Source organism: Vipera berus (genome assembly GCF_964194415.1).
Source record: "Vipera berus genome assembly, chromosome: 6".
Taxonomy (NCBI): domain Eukaryota; kingdom Metazoa; phylum Chordata; class Lepidosauria; order Squamata; family Viperidae; genus Vipera; species Vipera berus.
In genome coordinates this window covers 76,166,588-76,186,375 of record NC_138208.1, presented here as the reverse complement: position 1 = coordinate 76,186,375, position 19,788 = coordinate 76,166,588, and the positions used below count along the sequence as shown (strand labels likewise).

The following is a 19,788-nucleotide window of genomic DNA, read 5'->3' as shown; positions in this document are numbered from 1 at the left end:
TCGCTCTTAATTTCTTTTAGTAGTGAGAGTGCAATCTGTCCTGTAAAGTTTAATCTGATGGAAAGGCACAACTGACCAAATTTGCAAGCCTTTGAGCTTTCACCTGTCATAATGAAGAAACTATCTAAAGTAATTTTATAAATGCTAACCCTGCAGTTATCTTATAAAGCTTGTGTGTGCGTGCGTGCGTGCGTGCACGCACACACACACACACACACACACACACACACACACACCAAATTTGTAAGATTATAAAACACCATAGCAACTCTGGGTGATGTACAATATTACAAATGAGTTTAAAAAACTATTACCGTATTTTCTGGCATATAAGACGACTGGGCGTATAAGACGACCCCCGACTTTTGAGAAGATTTTCATGGGTTAAAAAGTCATCTTATACGCCGGAAACCCTATACCATTTCAGATAAATGACTGTCCAGTCTCTTCTTAAAAACTTCCAGTCCTGGAGCATTCACCACTTCTGGAGGCAGGTTGTTCCACTGGTTAATTGTCCTCACTGTCAGGAAGTTTCTCCTTAGTTCCAGGTTGCTTCTCTCTTTGGTTAGTTTCCATCCGTTGCTTCTTGTCCAGCCTTGTGATGCTTTGGAGAATAGCTTGACTCCCTCTTCTTTGGGGCAGCCCCTGAGATATTTGAACACGACTATGTGGACTTCAACTCCCAGAATTCCTGGCTGGCTAAGGAATTCTGGGAGTTGAAGTCCACGATCCATAAAAGAACCAAGGTTGCCTACCCCTTGACTAGACATACCCAATTCCAGCAACTGTTCTTTGTATGTTTTATCCTTCGGCTAAATCCGGCTGCAATACAAGCCCGATTCAGCCCCGTCTGATGCAGATGGTGCAAAGCCACCCTTTTGAAGCCCAAAGGGGCTTTTCCTTCCACCCACCCTTTGGAATACACGCAAGAGTTGCGTTCACACGACGCGCTCTTCCAGGCCAGACTCTGCAAACGGCACGCCAGAAGCCGCAACCACCGTGGTAACTCCGAGTCCCTGCCTTTCGGCAGCCTGCACGGCCGAGTGCGATCCGTCTTTGAGAGCACATTTGCAGACGGAGCAGCCGCCGCGTCTGGAGCCAAGCCCCGCCCAGGAGGCGGTCGGCCAGACAGGCCCGGAAGACGCGCTGGAGAGCCGGGCTTGGGGCGGCCATGCCGAGGCCGGCTGACGAGGGCCGCTGCGTGGTCTGCGGGCGAGAGGGGTGCCAGGCCGCCAAGTACCGCTGTCCGGGCTGCTGGGAGAGATAGTGAGTAGCAGGGCACGCTCTGCTTATGCTCAGATGCCGCTTGGGCGAGGGGGAGGGGCTTCCTGCCGCTCCCGGGGTCTGGCGTTTGCAAGGGGGAGGGGAAGGGGCTTAGAGGCTCTTGCGGGTGGGAAGGGAGGGTCACGTTGGAGGGGGGACTGGACTAAGGAGGCTTGAAGTTGCTTTGCAAGAACGGGGGCGCTCGATTGATTTATGTACCCGTATTTTCCGGTGTATAAGACGACTGGGCGTATAAGACGACCCCCGATTTTTGAGAAGATTTTCATGGGTTAAAAAGTCATCTTATACGCCGGAAAATACGGTATCTTGATAACATTTAAAGGTGCAGAGAAGGACAAGAGAGAAATTAATGGAGAAGACTATAGATAAATGACGACTGTTTTCTCTAGTATTAGAAGGAAAGTAAGCAAGAAAACATGCACATTATAGCTGAAATCTGTAATCTTGTGGGCCAAAGTAGGAGCACCATGCTAGGCTACATTCACTTTGAGCTGATCCAGAAGAGATGTTACAGGTAATCCTCAATTTATGACCTCAGTTGGAACCAGAATTTCCATTGGCAAGCAAGGTGGTGGTTAATTTTATGACCCTTGGGGGGGGCATACTTATTAAACAACTCACTGCACTGAAGTGAATCATACCCAGAAAGGCGAATCTGATTTCCCCTATTGACTCTGCTTGTCAGAAGCCAGGTAGGAAGATTGCAAATGGTGACCACATGATCTCTGGATGCTGTAACGATCATAAGTGTGAGAACTGGTCATAAATCAAAAAATGCCATTGCAATTTTGAACAGTTGCTAAATGAATGGTTGTAAGTCAAGGACTTTCTGTTTACTTCCTGGCTAATTGTTCCAATCTGTAGAATAAGCTTACACAGATATATATCCAATACAAAGACATCATGCAATAGAGTCACAATCTTGGTCTGTATTTTGTTAGTTACAAACAAGTTAATAGAAAAGTTACTGTAGCTTCCAGGGTGTGTTTCTTGAAAATACACTCACTGGATTATGTTTTCAAGATAACAGTGACAGCAGATAGAAATACAGATAAAATGGTATCTATTAATTAGTTTTGAAAACACTTTTCTCTTTACTCTTACTCCTGTGGTATTCACAAACCAGAGTGTGTGCCAATATTTAAGATAAAATAATTAGTTGGGTACAACTGCCTGAAGGCAGCCTATTGTTTTTTACACCAATGAGGCCATTGACAAATAAAAATTGGTATGTTCCAAGAGATGTAAGATCTTTTATGACAGATCTGTAGCAGCTCATTAACCCAGTTAAGTAAATATAGGGATGGTTCTCTTTTCAAGACAGTGATATCTGCCCACAATAAATGAATTTGTAATAGATGATCTTGATTTCAGATTTGGACAAAATGATGATATATAATGATGATTTTATCCATTCAGTTGTGTCCAACTCTTGGCAATTCTATGAGCCACATCTCTCCATGTCTTCCGATCCATGTCAATCTCTTTTGAGTTGTTCTATGCTCTGGCTGGTGTCGGCTTTGATGGTGTTCAATCACTATGTTCTTTGGCGGCCTGGTTTCCTTTTACTGCTAACTCTTCCAAGCATAATTGCTTTTTCCAGTGAATTTCCCCCGAATGACATGGCCAAAATAAGTGGGACAAAATAAGTGACGTGTCTGGTGTGATGCACTCCAGTACTTGCTTGTTAGTCACGTTTGCTGCCCAACGGATATGCAGGAGCCTTCTCCAGCACCACAGCTCAAACAAGTTTGGACAAAATACGATATTAAAAGCTTCTCTCCCCCTTCCGTTCCACTTTCTAGTCAGTCTTGAGGAACTATATGGACAAACACATTAATGGAGTTAATTACTGGGACAGACCTAGGATTATCATGGAGACGCAGAAGTTGGTTGATCACCCTGAATGTCTTGCCTTGATGTAGATGTTGGGACCACCCATTTTTGGGGGGCGGGTGGTACCCATTACCAGGGAAATATATTCACTGGGTGAACTTAGCATCAGATCATTTACTGTAGAGATGTAGTGTTGTAAAAATAACTGCTACTTTTCTCTCTCTCTGCAGTTTGAATCACTGAACAAAATTAAAGCTTTTTCTAGCCAAGTCATAAAATGTAAGCAAGACTATTGTGTCAACCAGAATGAAATACAGATTTAAATTCCTGTCCCTCAGAATGCTCTGCATTGGCAGGATGTGAATACAGGATAGCACCCCTTTTTAATGCTGCTACTGCAAATGAACTACTTAGAAACAAGATAAAGTAAAGAAAATGGGATAGGATGTCAGTGTTGGAATATTTCCCTCACTGGCTACCATTTTAACACTTCCACCTACTTGAATTTCCTTCTTTGTCCCAGTTCTGCCAGTGTATAGTGGCCATTAACCTTCTACTACCTTTTTGCAAACAAAAACAAACCAGGAATCCCTTAGAGTAGTGACTTATAAGTACTTGTGAAAATCAAAAACTGAGATTAAAGGGGGGAAAAAAGACTGTTTTCAGCATGGATGAGAATTTTACAATTAGGCCTGCAACCACTGTGGGTTAATGGTGAAGCTTCTTGGATGGGAAGTAAAACATCTTCAGAGAAGAACAAGAAAGTCCAGTTGCCTCTTGTCCCAAAGGTGCTTTGGGACAACCATGACCTGGATGACGGAGAATCTCTATAGACAGTTATCTAAAACTTTTTTTTGTGTTACATGCTCATTCTCGGATATGATCCACACAACCTCTAACCATGGTTTCTGCTCAATGATGAAGCATGCAGTTTAAACTAACGTGCATATATCGTGTCTTACAGGTCGACTGGGTGCAGTGCGATGGTGGCTGCGATGAATGGTTTCATCAAGTTTGTGTTGGGGTCTCACCAGAAATGGCAGAAAGTGAAGATTATATCTGTATTAACTGTGCAAAGAAACAGAAGCAAGGAGTGGGTAGTCCAACGCCACCTCATTTCCTGCTGACCTACAAGCTACCCATGGAAGACCTCAAGAAGACAAGTTAGCAGCTACTTGGTCTTGATGGGACTTGAGGGAAATGGAACACTGAGAAGGTGTGAAGCTAATACGGCCGCTTGGAAAGCTGCACTTCTGGCAGACATACAGCCCTGTAGTGGAGCTGGCCATACGTAGCTGGCTTCCATTACATGAAGCGGATGTCACGGGCAATGGGGTACTGGCCCAGCTATGCAGATGTCATCTTGTTCGAAGGCCCAGTCAGTATTTTTACTCCCCGGTTTCCTGCGGAAGGCTGAGTGTAGCTGTTGCCTTCAGACTAAGCAGATGTGAGGCCCATGGATTTTTATTTTTTTAATTTTTTGCCTCAACAGTTTAAATTGAGAGCACTCTGGAGAATCACGAGCCCTCTTGAGTTGCCCCACGGTGGCATGTGGGTTGAGAGGAGATGGGTTTTCCTTCAGCCTGTTCAGGTCATTGAGGCAATGTTACTGAACCTGCTTTAAACGCCACACCAGGAGGATAGATAACTCCTTTCTCTTCTGTTCCTTGAAGCAGAAGAGCTGTAGCTCTCAAAAACATTGGCTTTGTATTTTACCCCAAAGAAATTAGGATCGTAGTCCTTCTTGGGGAAAGCTCACCTATAAATGAATTCAAGAGCTAAGGCATGTTTACCTTGGCAAAGCACTCCTTCCTGATTTGGGTAGCTGTTTTTCTCTGTCTTAAGCTTTACCAACACCCTGTCACTAAATTGTTTAAAGCAAGGTGCAGCTGGTTATGGGTATCATGAGTGCATGAGATTTTCTAACGGGTTGCCAGCAGCCCAGCTTTTTCTTGATTCTGCACTGATAACGTCTTCTGTGAAAATCGAAGTCACAGTATCCTCGGCATCATCCAAGTTAAGTCTCGCAGTACCAGTAGGCAGTCCACATAAGATGCGGTTTGCTTCCTCGCCTTTAGTTGTCGATGAATTTAAAGGCCTTCGCTTGGCCACAAATCCACTTTAACTTCCCTGCCCCTCTGTTTTCTGGAAGATAGGTGGCTGAGGAAGGGAGGGGAGTATTCCCAAATAACAATTGTTTTAGTAAACCCATTTTTTTAAGGACTGGTTTTTACTTTTTTCTATGTCTCGGACTACTGACTTGTTCTACAAAATAAATAGATTATTTTTCTTTGTTTTTATACTTACCACGGTTACCAGCAGCACAGAAAGAAAGAAAGAGAGAGGCTCACTAAACAAAAACCTGCCTGCAGGCTTGGGTTTTTTTACTTCATTCCTTCCTTGTAGTACAAGGAACTTAGCAGTTACTCCCCACATCCTTGTTCCCTCTGCTACCTGTGTTTTAAATAGGTAAAAAAAAAAAAGAAATCATGTGCTACTTTCCTATTGGGGTATGTTTGGTTAGCAAGGCATCTTCGTCCTTGCTGTGTTCCAGTTTATGCTGGGTTTTCTGTAAGTAAATGGCTGAAAAAAGCCATAGTGGTGTCTCCCCCCCACCCCCATTTATCTATTGTGTTTCCATTCTTCTACAGCTCTAGATGTGTTGTAACTATAGCGTCCAGTCTTCTTAGCTGCAAGGGTTGGGATTTTCTAAAACATAAAAACTGTAGTGTTCTGCCTTGCCTGTTTTGTGTCCCTTCTGTTATACCTGGAATTTACAGAGTTCATTGGTAAACATCACTGTCACGAGGCACTGCATAGACTTCACCATCTGTATGATCCAGATAATATAATCAAAATGTGGTATCAGAGAAGAATTTTCAAGCTGGGAGTTGCACTTATGGCCTATAATTGCAAGGCTCGTGGTTTTTGCTGGGTGCCTTCATTTGATCTTGAGACTGCTGTAAAAAGGAAAATTGCTGACACTTTTCTTATATATTTTGATTACATGCTAAAGAGGCAAGTTACTTGCGCTTCTGTTTTAAAATTAAATTGAAAAATAGCTTACCTGTTCAGCAGCTCAGTGGTTATAGCTGACATTTTGAAAAAAGATAGGAGATGTTTAAGGTTCCTTGTTCTTCTGCATTAATGCTGGCTGTCTTTTTAAATGCAAAATGAGCTTTAATTCACATGTTCCTGGCAGTGGCTGTAAGGTAAGGAAACACAATGGTTTACAAGGAACAAAAAAAAGTACCAATTTTCAATACCACAGCACCTTTTAACAACATGTTAAAAGTACCAAGTTATAATTGGGATCTCCAGCTAACATGTTTTGACCTGATGCCAATAAATTCCAGATAGGTGATTTTATGTTTAAACAAGCTTTCAGAAGATTTGATTGAAGGAGGTTGAGTGTTTACTTGTCCAATCATTGTTAAGTGGTCTTCATTTGCCAATAGAAAATAAGATGAGTCAAAATTTTATTATCTTTTTCTCTTACCAAAAAAACAAAACAAAACAAAACACGAATATAGATTTACATTCTTCCTTTAGTTTTCCTTACTTTTTATGTCTAATAGCCTTTTGAGACTGAAAATCTTTTTCAGTCTGTTTCAGAGCTGAATTCTTCTCATTTTTATGTTGTTTGATTCATCCAACCTATCCTCATCTTTTGTGATTTGTTTTTTAAAGTTTCTTTTAAAAATAGGACTCTTGCTGCCTCAGACCTTCTTTCACTGACCGAGGTAAGGCAAGAAAGCAGTAACTGGCACTATTCTCCAGCGATGCTTAATGACGGTCACCTGTTGGGTTTCCTATTAGCTAATTTGCTCAGCCTGAATATAAGATCTCATTTGATTTGTCAAGTCTAATGTACACCATACCTAAGAAGAGCACTAACATACCCATGTCGGAAGCACCAAAGTACTTTCAGGGTGAAACGATTTACCGGTGGCATCACCGTTGCCCAGGAGACATCCAGTTGGGGGCTCTTTTGTGTCCCCATGAAGTTGCCCACCAAAGTGGTACCAATTACTCTACTGGTTGCCCGCTTTCGAACTGCTGGGTTTGCAGGAGGTGGAGCACGTGATGGGGGCTCATTCCCACGCCCCCAGCCCACCAGCAACGGGTCCTGAATGCAGACGGCCGATTTTCAGCCCAGCGTTCCAATCTCCTGAGCCACCTGGCTCCTACCTAAGAAGAAAAGTGCCTTGGCTGAATTGAGTGGAGGGTTTTCTGTTCACAAGGTTCTGTAGCACAGAGTGGCCATTCGGATGCCCCAGGAAGCTCATGAATGGGACTCATGAGGATGTTCCTTTTCCACTGTTGGGCCCCAGCAGTCATTGACGACTTCCATCCACCAGAGAAGTCCTCTTGTCTTTTTATCAGTCTCGGAAGTTTGCCACATTCAAATTAATACGCACTGCTTCTACTACTGTGAGAACTGGAGAAGGGTACTGTATTCACCTTTTGCAGACCACTTGCAGTCTATGAGTCAGAAAGGAAAAAAAAAGTTCTGCAAAAGGTGAATACAGAATCTTTCTCGAGTTCTCATCCATCTTGCTAGTCCCTCCCCCCCCCCCAACCACCAATTATCCTTTCTGCACTAACCTGCCTGTCCCTTTTCTCCTCTTCTGAAATCAGCAGAAGGGAATTGCTCTCCCACCGTGGATTTGCTAGCTTGGCCTTAGGTCAGGGGTAGGCAACCTTGGCACTCTTATGACTCGTGGACTTCAACTCCCAGAATTCCTGAGCCAGCATAGCTGGCTCAGGAATTCTGGAAGTTGAAGTCCACGAGTCATAAAAGAGTCAAGGTTGCCGACCCCTGCCTTAGGTGGTCAGTTGTGTTGCATGTATGTTCTCCTTTTTTTTATAGCAGTCTGCTTTCTAGCATTGGTATAAAGCTGTACAAGAAACCCTTGGAATGTATATCACACATGAATACTTTTTAGGATTGTTGCATAATCCATATGTCCCTTTAAAATTGATTCTGGGGTGAGAGAGATACTTTTTTTTCCCTATGGCTACATCAAAAGAGTGGGAAAGATGCCACCATTTGGAAGAGATTCAAGAAAGCAGTGACCATAATGAGTTGAATCCTCCAAAGAGAGATGCTATAAACTTGGTATATTAATCTTGATAAAAGGATACGATATTACTGTTGAACTTTGTGCATTGTTATGTGTGTGTGTGTGTGGGGGGAAATACCTTGCTGTATTTGTTCTCATTCCAAAATGCAGGACATGAAACCTAATGACAAAAAGGCAGTTTCTCTTTCAATCTTGGAAAATGCTTTCCAGCTGATCATCCATGGAACCAGACCCCTGAGGGCCTCCCTTTGAATGCATATATACAAGAAGAGGTTGCTTTTAGAAGGATTTGTAAACAGTAATTTAGCTAATCTAGATCAGGGGTGACAAACTGCTGGCCTGCGGGCCGGATGTGTCACAAGGAAACCGTGCCCACCCCATTGCCGGCAATGGGGAAAAAGCTCCGATACGTTGCACGAGGTCATGTGGCATCGCGAGTTTGACATGTCTGATCCAGATGGATGTATACATTGGCAGGAGCCATGGAGTTAACTGCTGCCTTCTTTCTCTGTTTGAGACATTGTGGAGCTTCCTGGTTGCTGTTGAATAAGGAACGTCATAAAATGCAGCTTAAATTATGATTACAAAACTATTCATTTTATAGGGTAAAATGACAGATGGATCCAGGAAGGTAAGGGGGTGGGGGAGTGGGTTGTTACATGATATTTTATAATGATCAAGCCTACATTGATAAGTCACTTCACAGAGTTTACATTTTAAAATAGTAAACAATAGAATGAGAGAGAGTGCATCTGTAATTTTTGGTCCTAGTGCTCAGGTGTTGAAGACGAAGGAATGGTTGTGCAACTTAAAGGGCTGGTGGAGTAAAGAAATGGCAAGTTGTGCAAAACACACCCTTTATATCCCAAGGTGCCTACAAGAGCATTATAGTGACTAAGGAATAGGTGGAAGACGATGGGGAGAAAGGCAAGGCAACAAGTTCCAGTTCTGTTGCCTAGGCTTTAGTGTGCCAAAAGTGTTATGGTTAGTTTCTACCCAGGCCAGTAGAAATGGATGTAAGAATCTGTTACTATCTTGTGTTCTCTCTCACTGTCTGACTAACCTATGCAAGAAGGAGTTCAATCTTTTGTAACTATTGGTTCCCTATATTTTTATATTTGATTTTTCTATTGCTATCTATGCTAGACATTGGATGAGATAGCCAAGAATTTAAAATGCAACCAAATTTGCATATTTTGCACATATATTTTCATTACAATAATGCGTCTTATTTTGTTCTTATTAACTAGCACGTACCAAACCTCTATATCACATAAACAACACTTACTTTTTCTTTTTACATAGGTTCAGCATGAAAAGGTACAAATTTCTAGTTTTTATCAACAACCAAGAGATTGTTCCCATTACAGGTTTTGCTTGCATAATTACACCTATGCACTATAGTTTCTTACAGAATCTCATTGATGAAATGTGCTGAACATTGGGTTGGCTGGCTTTTTTTTTCTTTTTTAAAAGTTGGACCAATTCATGGAAATCTTGGAGATTAAGGGCTTTTAGGTTTGATGGCAGTGTGGCTGAAGACCATGAAGAGACCGGTGGGCTTCCTTGTGCAGTTGGTTAATCACTGAGAACAGACCCTCTAGAGCAGGGGTGTCAAACTCAATTTCATTGAGGGCCGCATCAGCATTGCGGTTGCCCTCAAGGGGCCGGGTGGGTATGGCCAGGGTGGGCGTGGCTTACTGGGTAGGCGTGGCTAGAGTGCGTATGGCCTACTGGGTGGGCATGGCCAGCTCTACATCGCATCAAGGGTGCCTAGGGGGGCCTGGGCAGGAGTGGGACAGATCTGAGGGTCTCTGGGCCAGGGCCAAGGCAGTGGGGGCTGTTCCCTCACTGTTTCCAGGATAGCTTCGTGGGCCACATGAAACCACTTCACGGGCCGGATCTGGGCCCCGGGCCTTGTGTTTGACATGTCTGCTCTAGAGTTTATTCTACCAGGGATTCAAACTAGTGGGCACTACTTATATTCTTATACTTGCATTCTCATTCAGTTTCACATCTCACTTTCTGACAGAACTCTCGCTAGGTGCAATTTTTCAACAGCTCCGATCCACCTGTAACCAGAGGGCAGTGTAGATGAAATAATTTACAAACAGCTTCTAAAAATGTTTTCTTAGCACTTTCTGAATTCCATCCAGCTTTCATTTATTTCATTTATACAACATTTAACATGCTTTCTATCGTTCAAATGGTTTTCCTCTAGCTTTTCTTGTTAAGGTCAGTATTATTTCAAGAAGGCGAAATAAGTTAAAAACAAAGAACATGTAAGTCCTCCATTTACAGCCATTTGTTAAGTGGGCGTTCAGTAATAGTTCTGTAACATTTGATATACTGTAGCTGACAAAGACTAAAATAGATTTTCTGAAGGTTCTATAATAATAAAGTTGGAAGGGACCTTGGAGGTCATTTAGTCCAACCCCCGGCTCGGGCAGGAAACCCTGCACCGTTTCAGACAAATGGCTGTCCTGTCCCTTCTTAAAAACTTCCAGTGTTGGAGCATTCACAGCTTCTGGAGGCAGGTTGTTCCACTGATTAATTGTTCTGTCAGGAAATTTCTTAGTTCTAGGTTGCTTCTCTCCTTGATTAGTTTCCATTCATTGCTTCTTGTCTTGCCTTCAGGTACTTTGGAGAATAGCTTGACTCCCTCTTCTTTGTGGCAGCCCCTGAGATATTGGAACACCCTTCTCTTCATTAAACTACACATACCCAATTCCAGCAACCATTCCTTATATGTTTTAGCCTCCAGTCCCCTAATCATCTTTGTTCCTCTTCTCTGTACTCTTTCTAGAGTCTCAACATCTTTTTTTACATTGTGGTGACCTGGATACCACTAGGTATTTTTTTAAAAGAGATGAAAATATATGTAACCAATTCTTAGCTATTTAGATTTACCATTTAGAAAACCTCAACTAAAAATGTTAATTCTATAAAGATACAAGTTTACTGAAAATCTTCAGCCACATAGTCTATTTCAGTGCTTTTCAACCTTTTCACCCATTGTACCACTTTTAAGATATGGCAACATCCGAGTACCACCAGTTGCCTAGCAAGGTGTCAAAAACGACCAAAAAAAAGTGATGAAGTACAGGTAGTCCTCGACTTACAACAGTTCGCTTAGTGACTGTTCAAAGTTACAATGGCACTGAAAAAGTGCCCCCCCAAGCCACAGCCGAACAAGACACCTGCCTGCCCACCCAGCGGCGCTCTTCCTCTTGTCCGAGGTTTTCATTATTGTGAGCATTTCTCTTGAGGATTGGCAGTGGGTGTGTGTGTGTTTGGTTTTTATTCCCCCGTCTGCTGGGTGGTTGCAGCAGGTTTGGGTCACTTCACATGACCCTGGGACACTGTGACCGTCATAAATATGAATCAGTTGCCAAGCATCTGAATGTAAATCACAAACCCTGGAGATGCTGCAACATTCCAGCTGATCGGCGCTTCTTCTGGGCTCAGAAACGCCAGGATCAGCACCGAGCTCCAGCTGGAGCCTGGCACTGATCCTGGCGCTTCCACTAAGCCCTGACAGCCCCGAAGAAGAGCTGATCCTGGCGCTTTCGCTGAGCCCTGCAGCTCAGGCTTGTGCGATGCTGCCACCGGTTCAGCTCATTTCCCTCCCCGCTACCACTTTTCTAGGATGGTTGCGTACCACCTGCCAGGTGCCAATGTACCACAGGTGGTACCTGTACCACTGGTTGAAAAGCCCTGGTCTGTTTCCAATTATTTGCACCTTACATTTCTCAAACAGGGATACTGGAAAGTTATGGTTAAGGTCTGAATATGTGAAGCCATTTTAATTTGTGATGAAAGAAGATTTAACGTAAAATATGATTGTGAAATTTGGGCCTAATCCTTTTGCCTGACAGCGATGATTGAAAACAAAACACCTATGTAATTTTGGAAACTTGGTTTATTTTAAGACCACCATCGTGTGGCTCAATATTCCAAAGTATAGTCATAAATACATAAAAAGAAAGATATACTTACATACAAATATTTTACATACAAATATTTGTCAATTTATACTCCATCTTCCTGTGTGTAAATACTATAGACGGCTTAAAGACTGAGCTACATGTACTCCTCAACTTACAACAGTTAATTTAGTGACTGTTCAAAGTTTCAATGACACTGAAAAAAGTGACTTATGACATTTTTCATATTTGTAGTATCCCCGTGGTCACGTGATCAAAATTCAGACTCGGCAACAGACTCATATTTATGACAGTTACAGGATTCCAGGAACATGTGATCACCTTTTGCAACCTTCTGACAAGCAAAGTCAATGGGGAAGCCAGATTCACTTAACAACCATGGTACCAGCTTAACAACTGCAGTGGTTCACTTAACAACGGTGGCAAGAAAGGTCATAAACAAAACACACTTAAAATGTTTCACTTAGTAACAGAAATTTTGGGCTTAATTGCGGTCGTAAGTCGAGGACTACCTGTACATGCCAATTTTAAGAATAAAGACTAAACTATTATAGGCTTTCTTAGAATACCAGTAACAAATGGCCTTTCTCCTCTTGAATCTCTACTGCCACATGGACATCCTTTGATTTCTCTTAGATGGCCCTGAGCTTTCTGTATTTGCTTTCTCAATATGATTCCCCATTAAATACGTTAATGATCAATACATAATACATAATTGGATGATTAGAAATCAGGGTGCCAGTACAAAAGAACTTTACTGCCAGGACTGAAGAAGAACAAAGAAATTAGGCTGGACATTTCTGCATTCCTGCATAGGTTTTTGTTTTTTTTAAAAGTTACAGCCATAAGATGAGAGTAACTTCTAGTAAGGAGCATCTGAAGTCCTGTGTAGATTAGTGAGTAGCCCTTTTTTTTGGGGGGGGGGAGATTGGAGGAAGGAATGTGGGTTGGGCAGAGTCTAGAATTACACCATTGCAGAATTGGTCCCCCCCCTTCAATGCTTTAAATAGCCAGCACCTTTTTTTTAAATGATTGCTTTCACATTTCCCCAGTCAGCCAGATCCCTGACTGCTCATTTTTAAGGTAACAAAAGAATTCCATACTTTTTTTTCCCTTTTGTGACCTATATGTATGTAGTCATGAAGTGACAGGTGTGTTTGTGTGTGTTGCTGAACTATTTTCACTTGGTAACAGTGTATTTCTATATGCTTCCTTTGGCTAAGTATCTCTCAACTTTTGCAGCTGTTTGAACTGTAAGGGCACAGGAATCTTGATTTCCTTCACAAAGGAGATAGTTGGTCTGACAGAACAAATTAATTTAAAGGTTTGGGTTCTGATGGAGAGGGACCTCAACCAATGGCATCCTGTTTAATTCATTTTTTAGATTGATATCTTTACTCTTAACCAGATTTCCAGATTCATGGATCTCCTTACCCATGATTTATTGCTTGACATCTGATGGATCTGTCATGTCATGGATGCAAACCAGACTTTGATGTACTTCTAAAGATACCTGGATAGACAGAAAGACAGACAATATGATGTAGGAAAAATTTAAGATTTAGGGAGTACTTAATTAACATTTTGAAAATATTTATACTTAAACCTCAGAATATGTTTCCAGAGTAGAGATCATTCTCTAAAAATTTCTGAAGCGATTACATGTAATGTTTAAATGATGTTCCCCAATCTAATACAACCTCCAAGCTGTACTGGGCTAAAACAAGAGGGTGGTGGGAGCTCCAGATGTTGCTGAAATAAAATTTCCAATATCCCCATGAAGCCTTATAAATCAGCTTTGGTTGGATGGGAAGAAGGTCACCAAACTGGGAGCATTGTAGAATGGATTCCACTCACTTCTATCTTCCTCTCTTGGTGAGTTTATAAGATGCTATTTTTCATAAAAGATCAAAGCATCTATCAGCAAAAAGAAAACTGCTTCCGAGAACCTCAGAACTAATATTTTTTGGTAAAAGGGAAATTTCTGAGAAAATTCCAAAAGAGAAGAAAAAAATAAGTATGAAATAAGTGTTAAATTACATTTCAAAAATAGCAGCCTGAATGGAACCAAGTTTCTAACGAACTTTCAATAGCTGGTCCATGCATCATGCTGCATCAAAATCAAGAAATCGCATTGTCAGTGAAAAAGGCAATATTTGCCGTTAAGAAAAAGTAATATTTACTATTACCCTCTTCCTCTAAAAGGGGCACATAACCATCTTGGAAGCTACTACTTAGCCTTGTAAAGTGCCAGTGAACCACATAAAATCTTCTGAAGACACTATTTGGAAAGGCAGCAAATGAACATATATATTTTGCTCAATTTTGGCATGGAAAAAGTATCTACATGCAGCTCAATCTTGTTTCAGAGTATATATCCAATCCTATCCCTTCTGGGTCTTCAGCCTTTGACAGCACAAGAATATCATACAAAATGAATATAATCTGTAATTGCATATATCAGTCTGAGTAGCTTTTTCTATAATGGAATTCTGCCTGATTTGTATAGTTTATAAAACCAGGTACACAGTTCCAGTACTTTAGACTAATTTGCACTTAATAGTTCCCATCATTTATTAGTTATACTGCTTAAAACCAATCAGTCTGAAACCCCCAGATCTTATTAGGTACTTGGTGGTTTTCATTGGGTCCTCAGGACCTATAATATTCACACATCACAGCCTTTCTGGCTTCTACAAAAATACACAATTATTTGTTTCTTTCTCTCATTGTCTGCAAGAGGAGACAATATCAGCCAATTAATATATAAAACAAGCATATTCACTAGAATTTACCATATAGATGCTGAGTTCGCATATTGAAGCAATATGATTTCAAAACCTTTTGAGGGTTTTGAACAATCCCATGTCTTTTTCCATTGGGCTGTAAAGCAAACATGAAACACCCCCCCAACACAAACCTCTAGCAAAGATTTCTAGAAAACTAATTCTTTGATGCCATGCAGTTGTTTGATGCCATCCGGAGTTTTGCAACTAACATATGACAGCTTTAATAAATGTGCCAGTTGAATATTCACCTAGAAATAATAGTACCGTGAATTATAACTAAAAATTCTTGTCCATGGTTTAGGACTATTATAAATGGTCTTTTTTTTAATAAGGTGATGATGCAAAATACTGTGTAAACAATGGGCTGTCACCAAAATCTTTTTGATAAACTGATTCTAATCAAGCTGTCCCTAATCTCTACTGTTAAAAAAATATATTAAAAGTGCAATTGGACCATGCAGCATTCTGGTCATGAAATCCATATGCTGAATGTGCATATCTGAGTCAAAGAAACTTCATGCATGGAAGATCATGTCTTTCTTGGACTGGGGCCATAAATAAAATGAAAATGATGCAGTCTTCTGTAAGCAGGGATTCAGCTTTCCAGGAAAATTAGGTAAATATATTTCTCAGATATCTATACTCAAAGCAAACCTGGCGTGTGTCCCATTTTAATTGGATGGAGGATTGGGATAATACTTTGTCTATAGATGGAGCTATTTTAATTTTAAAATAAAACATCTTAAATAGAATAAAATGGAGTCTGCTTTGTGAATGAACACATAAGAACTCCTAGGTAGGTCCTGTAATGGTCAGTTCACTTCATAGGCTCATACACGTTGAAAAAGTAATGTTAACTTTCATTCATTTTAAGACTTTTGCCCAGGATACTTTCCAACATACTGAAACAAAAAATACTATTGGTATACAGAAAGCAAAAATATCAAAAAAACTATTAAAATATCATTGAAAAGTGTCTATGGAGATTCTCAATCATTCAGGTCATGGTTGTCCCAAAGGTGCTTTTTCCGGAGGCAACTTGACTTTCTTGTTTTTCTTTGAAGACGTTTCACTTCTCATCCAAGAAGCTTCTTCAGCTTTGACTAGATGGTCGGGAATAGAAGGATTTATATTCCTTGCAGACATTGAAAAGCATTTGAAAACCAAAACTGGAAGGGTTTCCCACTAAGATCTGGAAATGTAGGAATTGCCTAGTGTTGAAAAAACAAAAACGAGTGCACAGAAAACATTGAAGAAGGCATTTGACTCTTGGCTATGGTGCCACCACTAAAAAGACCTTTCCTTATTTACCTCCTTTTAGAGAAGTCCTTAATATAAACAAAGGTTAATATGTATAATCGGGCTAAGAGATTTAACCTTGAGTAATATTATAACAAACATTAGGATAACCACAAGTTAGGGCATTTGATGACTACAAAATGGATTTGAAAAAGTAAGGATGGACCAATACTAGTGACACATTATGATCCAAAAATGCATTTGAACTTAATCAATTTTGGGATAACTATACTAAAGTAAACAGAGTTTGCAGTGTTTTCACTGGACTGTTGGTTCAAGTGAAATAAATTAAGAGAGTAAATAAAATACCAGTGGTGTACAAAATAATCAGGACACGTTGGCTGAAAAGATGCGCTGTGAGGAACCAGAACATTTTGAAAGAAGTCTCTTAAAAATTAAGCTGTCAGTGTTCTTTGAATCCAAAGTAAATACCTCCTACCTCGGTGAAGTCTGTGGGTACATGTTGTGCACAAGGAACATCAACATTTCCAGCTGTTGTTAGCAAGTCAACTGGGCTGTGAACTCTTGAGCAAATCCCTGAGTTTGTTTCTCACTTTTCTTCCAGCTTGAATTTGATTGTTGTAAGCATAACAGCGGGGGAGCAAAAAAATAGCACTGGGCTTTTGAAGGTGGAATGGATTACAGCGTCCCTGGGGCAGTGATCAATGGAGAAATACATGCACAACTCACTGGAGAAACAAAGAAAAAAGAAGCAGGGAATCAGACACTAGATCGGGATCACTGGAACAACAAGCTGGAATATGTGCTGTCTGTGGCAGGAGAAATCATTGGTTTGGGGAATGTTTGGAGGTTCCCTTACCTCTGTTACAAAAATGGTGGTGGTAAGTTCAACTTTTGTTCTATTTACATTGGTGTATGATAACTTTCTTGACTACATGCCTCTTAGCGATCCAAAGGCAGAAGCCACAGTTGAGCAAAACCTTTATTCAGCCCAATCAAAATGAAAGATTTTGAACCCTTCACTGAACACATACTTACAAAAAGCAGGGTATGGGTGAGAAGAAAGCAAATTCCAATATTAGGTAAGACGTTATAGCAATGATATCTGCTTGAAACTGAAGTCTTCAGCTCTTCCATTCTGAATTATACTCTGCAGTTTCGTCTTAATGCAAAGAAATGATCAAACATGCAATATCAAACATGCCAACAATTTTGTAATGTTAAAACCATTCCTGCTCACCAGGTAAGTTGGGATGAAAAAGAGGAAATTACACAAGCCTACTCATAGTTACCTATCCAAATCCAGTGCCCTATTTATTATTCATTTTTCTGTTGCACATAAGATTCCATTCTTTAATTCCTGGAACAACAACTGAAGTACGCTGTAACTAGTCAAAATTTACCCTGGGAGCTTCCATGGAGTAAAACCTGATCTCTGGTACCACTTAGTGTCTTAACCAATCCAATCTACCTCTCTTTTCCAAATCTAGGACCTCTCTATCTGTGCAGACTTATGGCAATGCTTGCTGAAAATTTAGGGAGTTAAAATCTATGTGTTTGGAGATACCAAAGTTGGGAATGGCTCTCTCTCTCACTTCAAGGCTGTCTGTTATATTACTAAATATACTTTGCCTTTTTTGTGGATCAATTGTAATTCTACTGAGAATCGCAAAACGATCAGCAGTTTACAGTAGCAAAAGGCATAGGAAAATATAATACCCACAGTAAACAATAATATAAAGACCAATTATATAATCATAAAGCTATAATTACAATCATCCCATCTAAGCATCACCCATTAGCATAAGTAAAACACACCATCTTTCCTTTTAGAGGACATCTGGCATCTCCTTTCATTTTACCTCAGAACATAATCCCCATAAAGGTAGGTTGGATTAAGTAACAGTAACTGAGACAAGTTCATCCATGTTGACTGGTGAGTTGAATCAGGATTTTCCCACTGACAACACCTACACCCCAGGGGCTCTATCTAAGAATTGATTCACACATAATTTGGGAAGTCTTTCAACTTCGTATACATAAACAAAAAAAACCCTTAACACAACTGTCCCAAAGGTGCTTTTTCCAAAAGGCAACTGGACTTACTTGTTTCTTTTTCCTTTGAAAACGTTTCACTTCTTATTCAAGAAACCTCTTTTTTAAAACTTTTTAATAATTCTATTAATTTATAACATAAAATATGAAAATACAAAAGCAAATAGTAGGGGACGACAATAGGAAAAGGGAAAATGGGAAAGTGTGGAGAAGGGGAGGGGAAGAAACAAAAGGCATTGACTTTTCGACTCCCTCTGTTGCAGTAAAATGAGACATTAAGAGAAGCAAAACCTTTTCAAAGAAAAAAAACAGACAAGAAAATCCAGTTGCCTTTTAGAAAAACACCTTTGGGACAGCCAGGGCTTTTTTTGTCATAGAACGCTCAGAACGGAGTTCTGGCACCTTTTTTGGATGGAACCTTGTAGGGTAGGCAAGGCGGGTTGTATGACATGTGTGAGTTCCGGCACCTTTTTCTTTTACAAAAAAAGCACGGGACAGCCATGACCTGGATGACTGAGAATCTCCATAGACACTTAACACAACTATACGTAAAGATTTCTGCTTCAATCCCAAATCAGCAGAGCATGGGAAGAAAAGGCTTAATTAGTTATCAGCTGGCAAAGTTCCAACAATGCCCAATGGCACTGAGGCCCATCTCTGAACAGACGGTGGACAGCACTAAGGAACCATTTAAATTTCCCATAATGCTCACAGAGATGTTGTGCTGGGCATTGCAGGAAATCTAACTAATAAAAGAACATTTGTAGCTCTGGACTGTACTGCAGGGTGGGTCCTTGGTGCTCTCTGAACGTCCGTGGTTTTCTGTTTTCTAAGGCCTGTCAGGTAAACCCCAGTCAGGAGCTCTTCAATTTAGGAAGGCATCCCCCATGCTTGGAGCCTGTCTAAATTAGTCTGGTGTTTCTGCACATAGCTTGTTCTTGGTTTTCCTCCAAGTCCCCTTCTGAATACAAGGCATATGTTTTATACCTGTTCTTAAAACTGCCTGCAGATTATTATATCAAAAGCAGCCATTCTATCCAATCTCATGTTTCACAGGAGGGTTAATACTCAATGCCATTTTTTTTCTGCTGGGAATTCATGCCTGCTGACCTCCCCCCCTCCCCCCCACTTTTTAAGTATTAGCAGCTTTGGAGCAAAACACAGATTTGGAGGGGGTTTTCAATGAGAAAGAAATAAGATCCCCTCCCTATCATAGTTGATGCAGATTAGGCTGGCTGCCATTTTGTTTCCAAGGGATAGTTTCTTAATTAGGATCAAGGGATAGCGTTCCTTTTTTAAAAAAAGTTAATAAAGAATGTGGTTGTTCCTTTGACATATATGTACGGCAAATACAAAGAAACTTGCATTTGAGCTTTTAAAATTGTTGGAGAATTTATCACTATCCAGCTTTACTGTTTTATTCTAATCACAAGTATTTATTTTAATTTATTTTAATGGGGGGGAGTCAGCAGAGTGTGATCAAAATAGGAGCTTCAACAGTGTGATTGAAGCTTGCCACAATATACATAA

At 40.6% G+C, this 19,788-nt stretch overlaps 2 protein-coding genes across 3 annotated transcripts in view; both read left to right on the top strand.

The window, feature by feature from the left end:
* The window catches only part of KDM5A (lysine demethylase 5A), a 62,878-nt gene extending 46,016 nt beyond the window's left edge, over positions 1–16,862 (top strand). Inside the window, exons 28-29 of one of the 2 annotated variants that reach the window (XM_081331160.1) lie at positions 4,085–4,336; positions 16,808–16,862. In XM_081331160.1, coding sequence (XP_081187286.1) covers positions 4,085–4,288 — 204 coding nt within the window. In that variant the 3' untranslated portion in view covers positions 4,289–4,336; positions 16,808–16,862. Of the gene's footprint in view, positions 1–4,084; positions 5,411–16,807 lie in introns of those variants that run through there. The other variant, XM_081331159.1, reaches the window with a different exon arrangement.
* Positions 1–19,788, top strand: part of LOC308670029 (sodium- and chloride-dependent GABA transporter 2-like) — a 96,582-nt gene that overhangs the window by 4,788 nt on the left and 72,006 nt on the right. The window contains exon 2 of the mRNA XM_081331161.1: positions 16,808–17,084. Within this exon, the coding sequence (XP_081187287.1) occupies positions 16,877–17,084 (208 nt within the window). The 5' untranslated portion in view covers positions 16,808–16,876. The remainder of the gene's footprint in view (positions 1–16,807; positions 17,085–19,788) is intronic.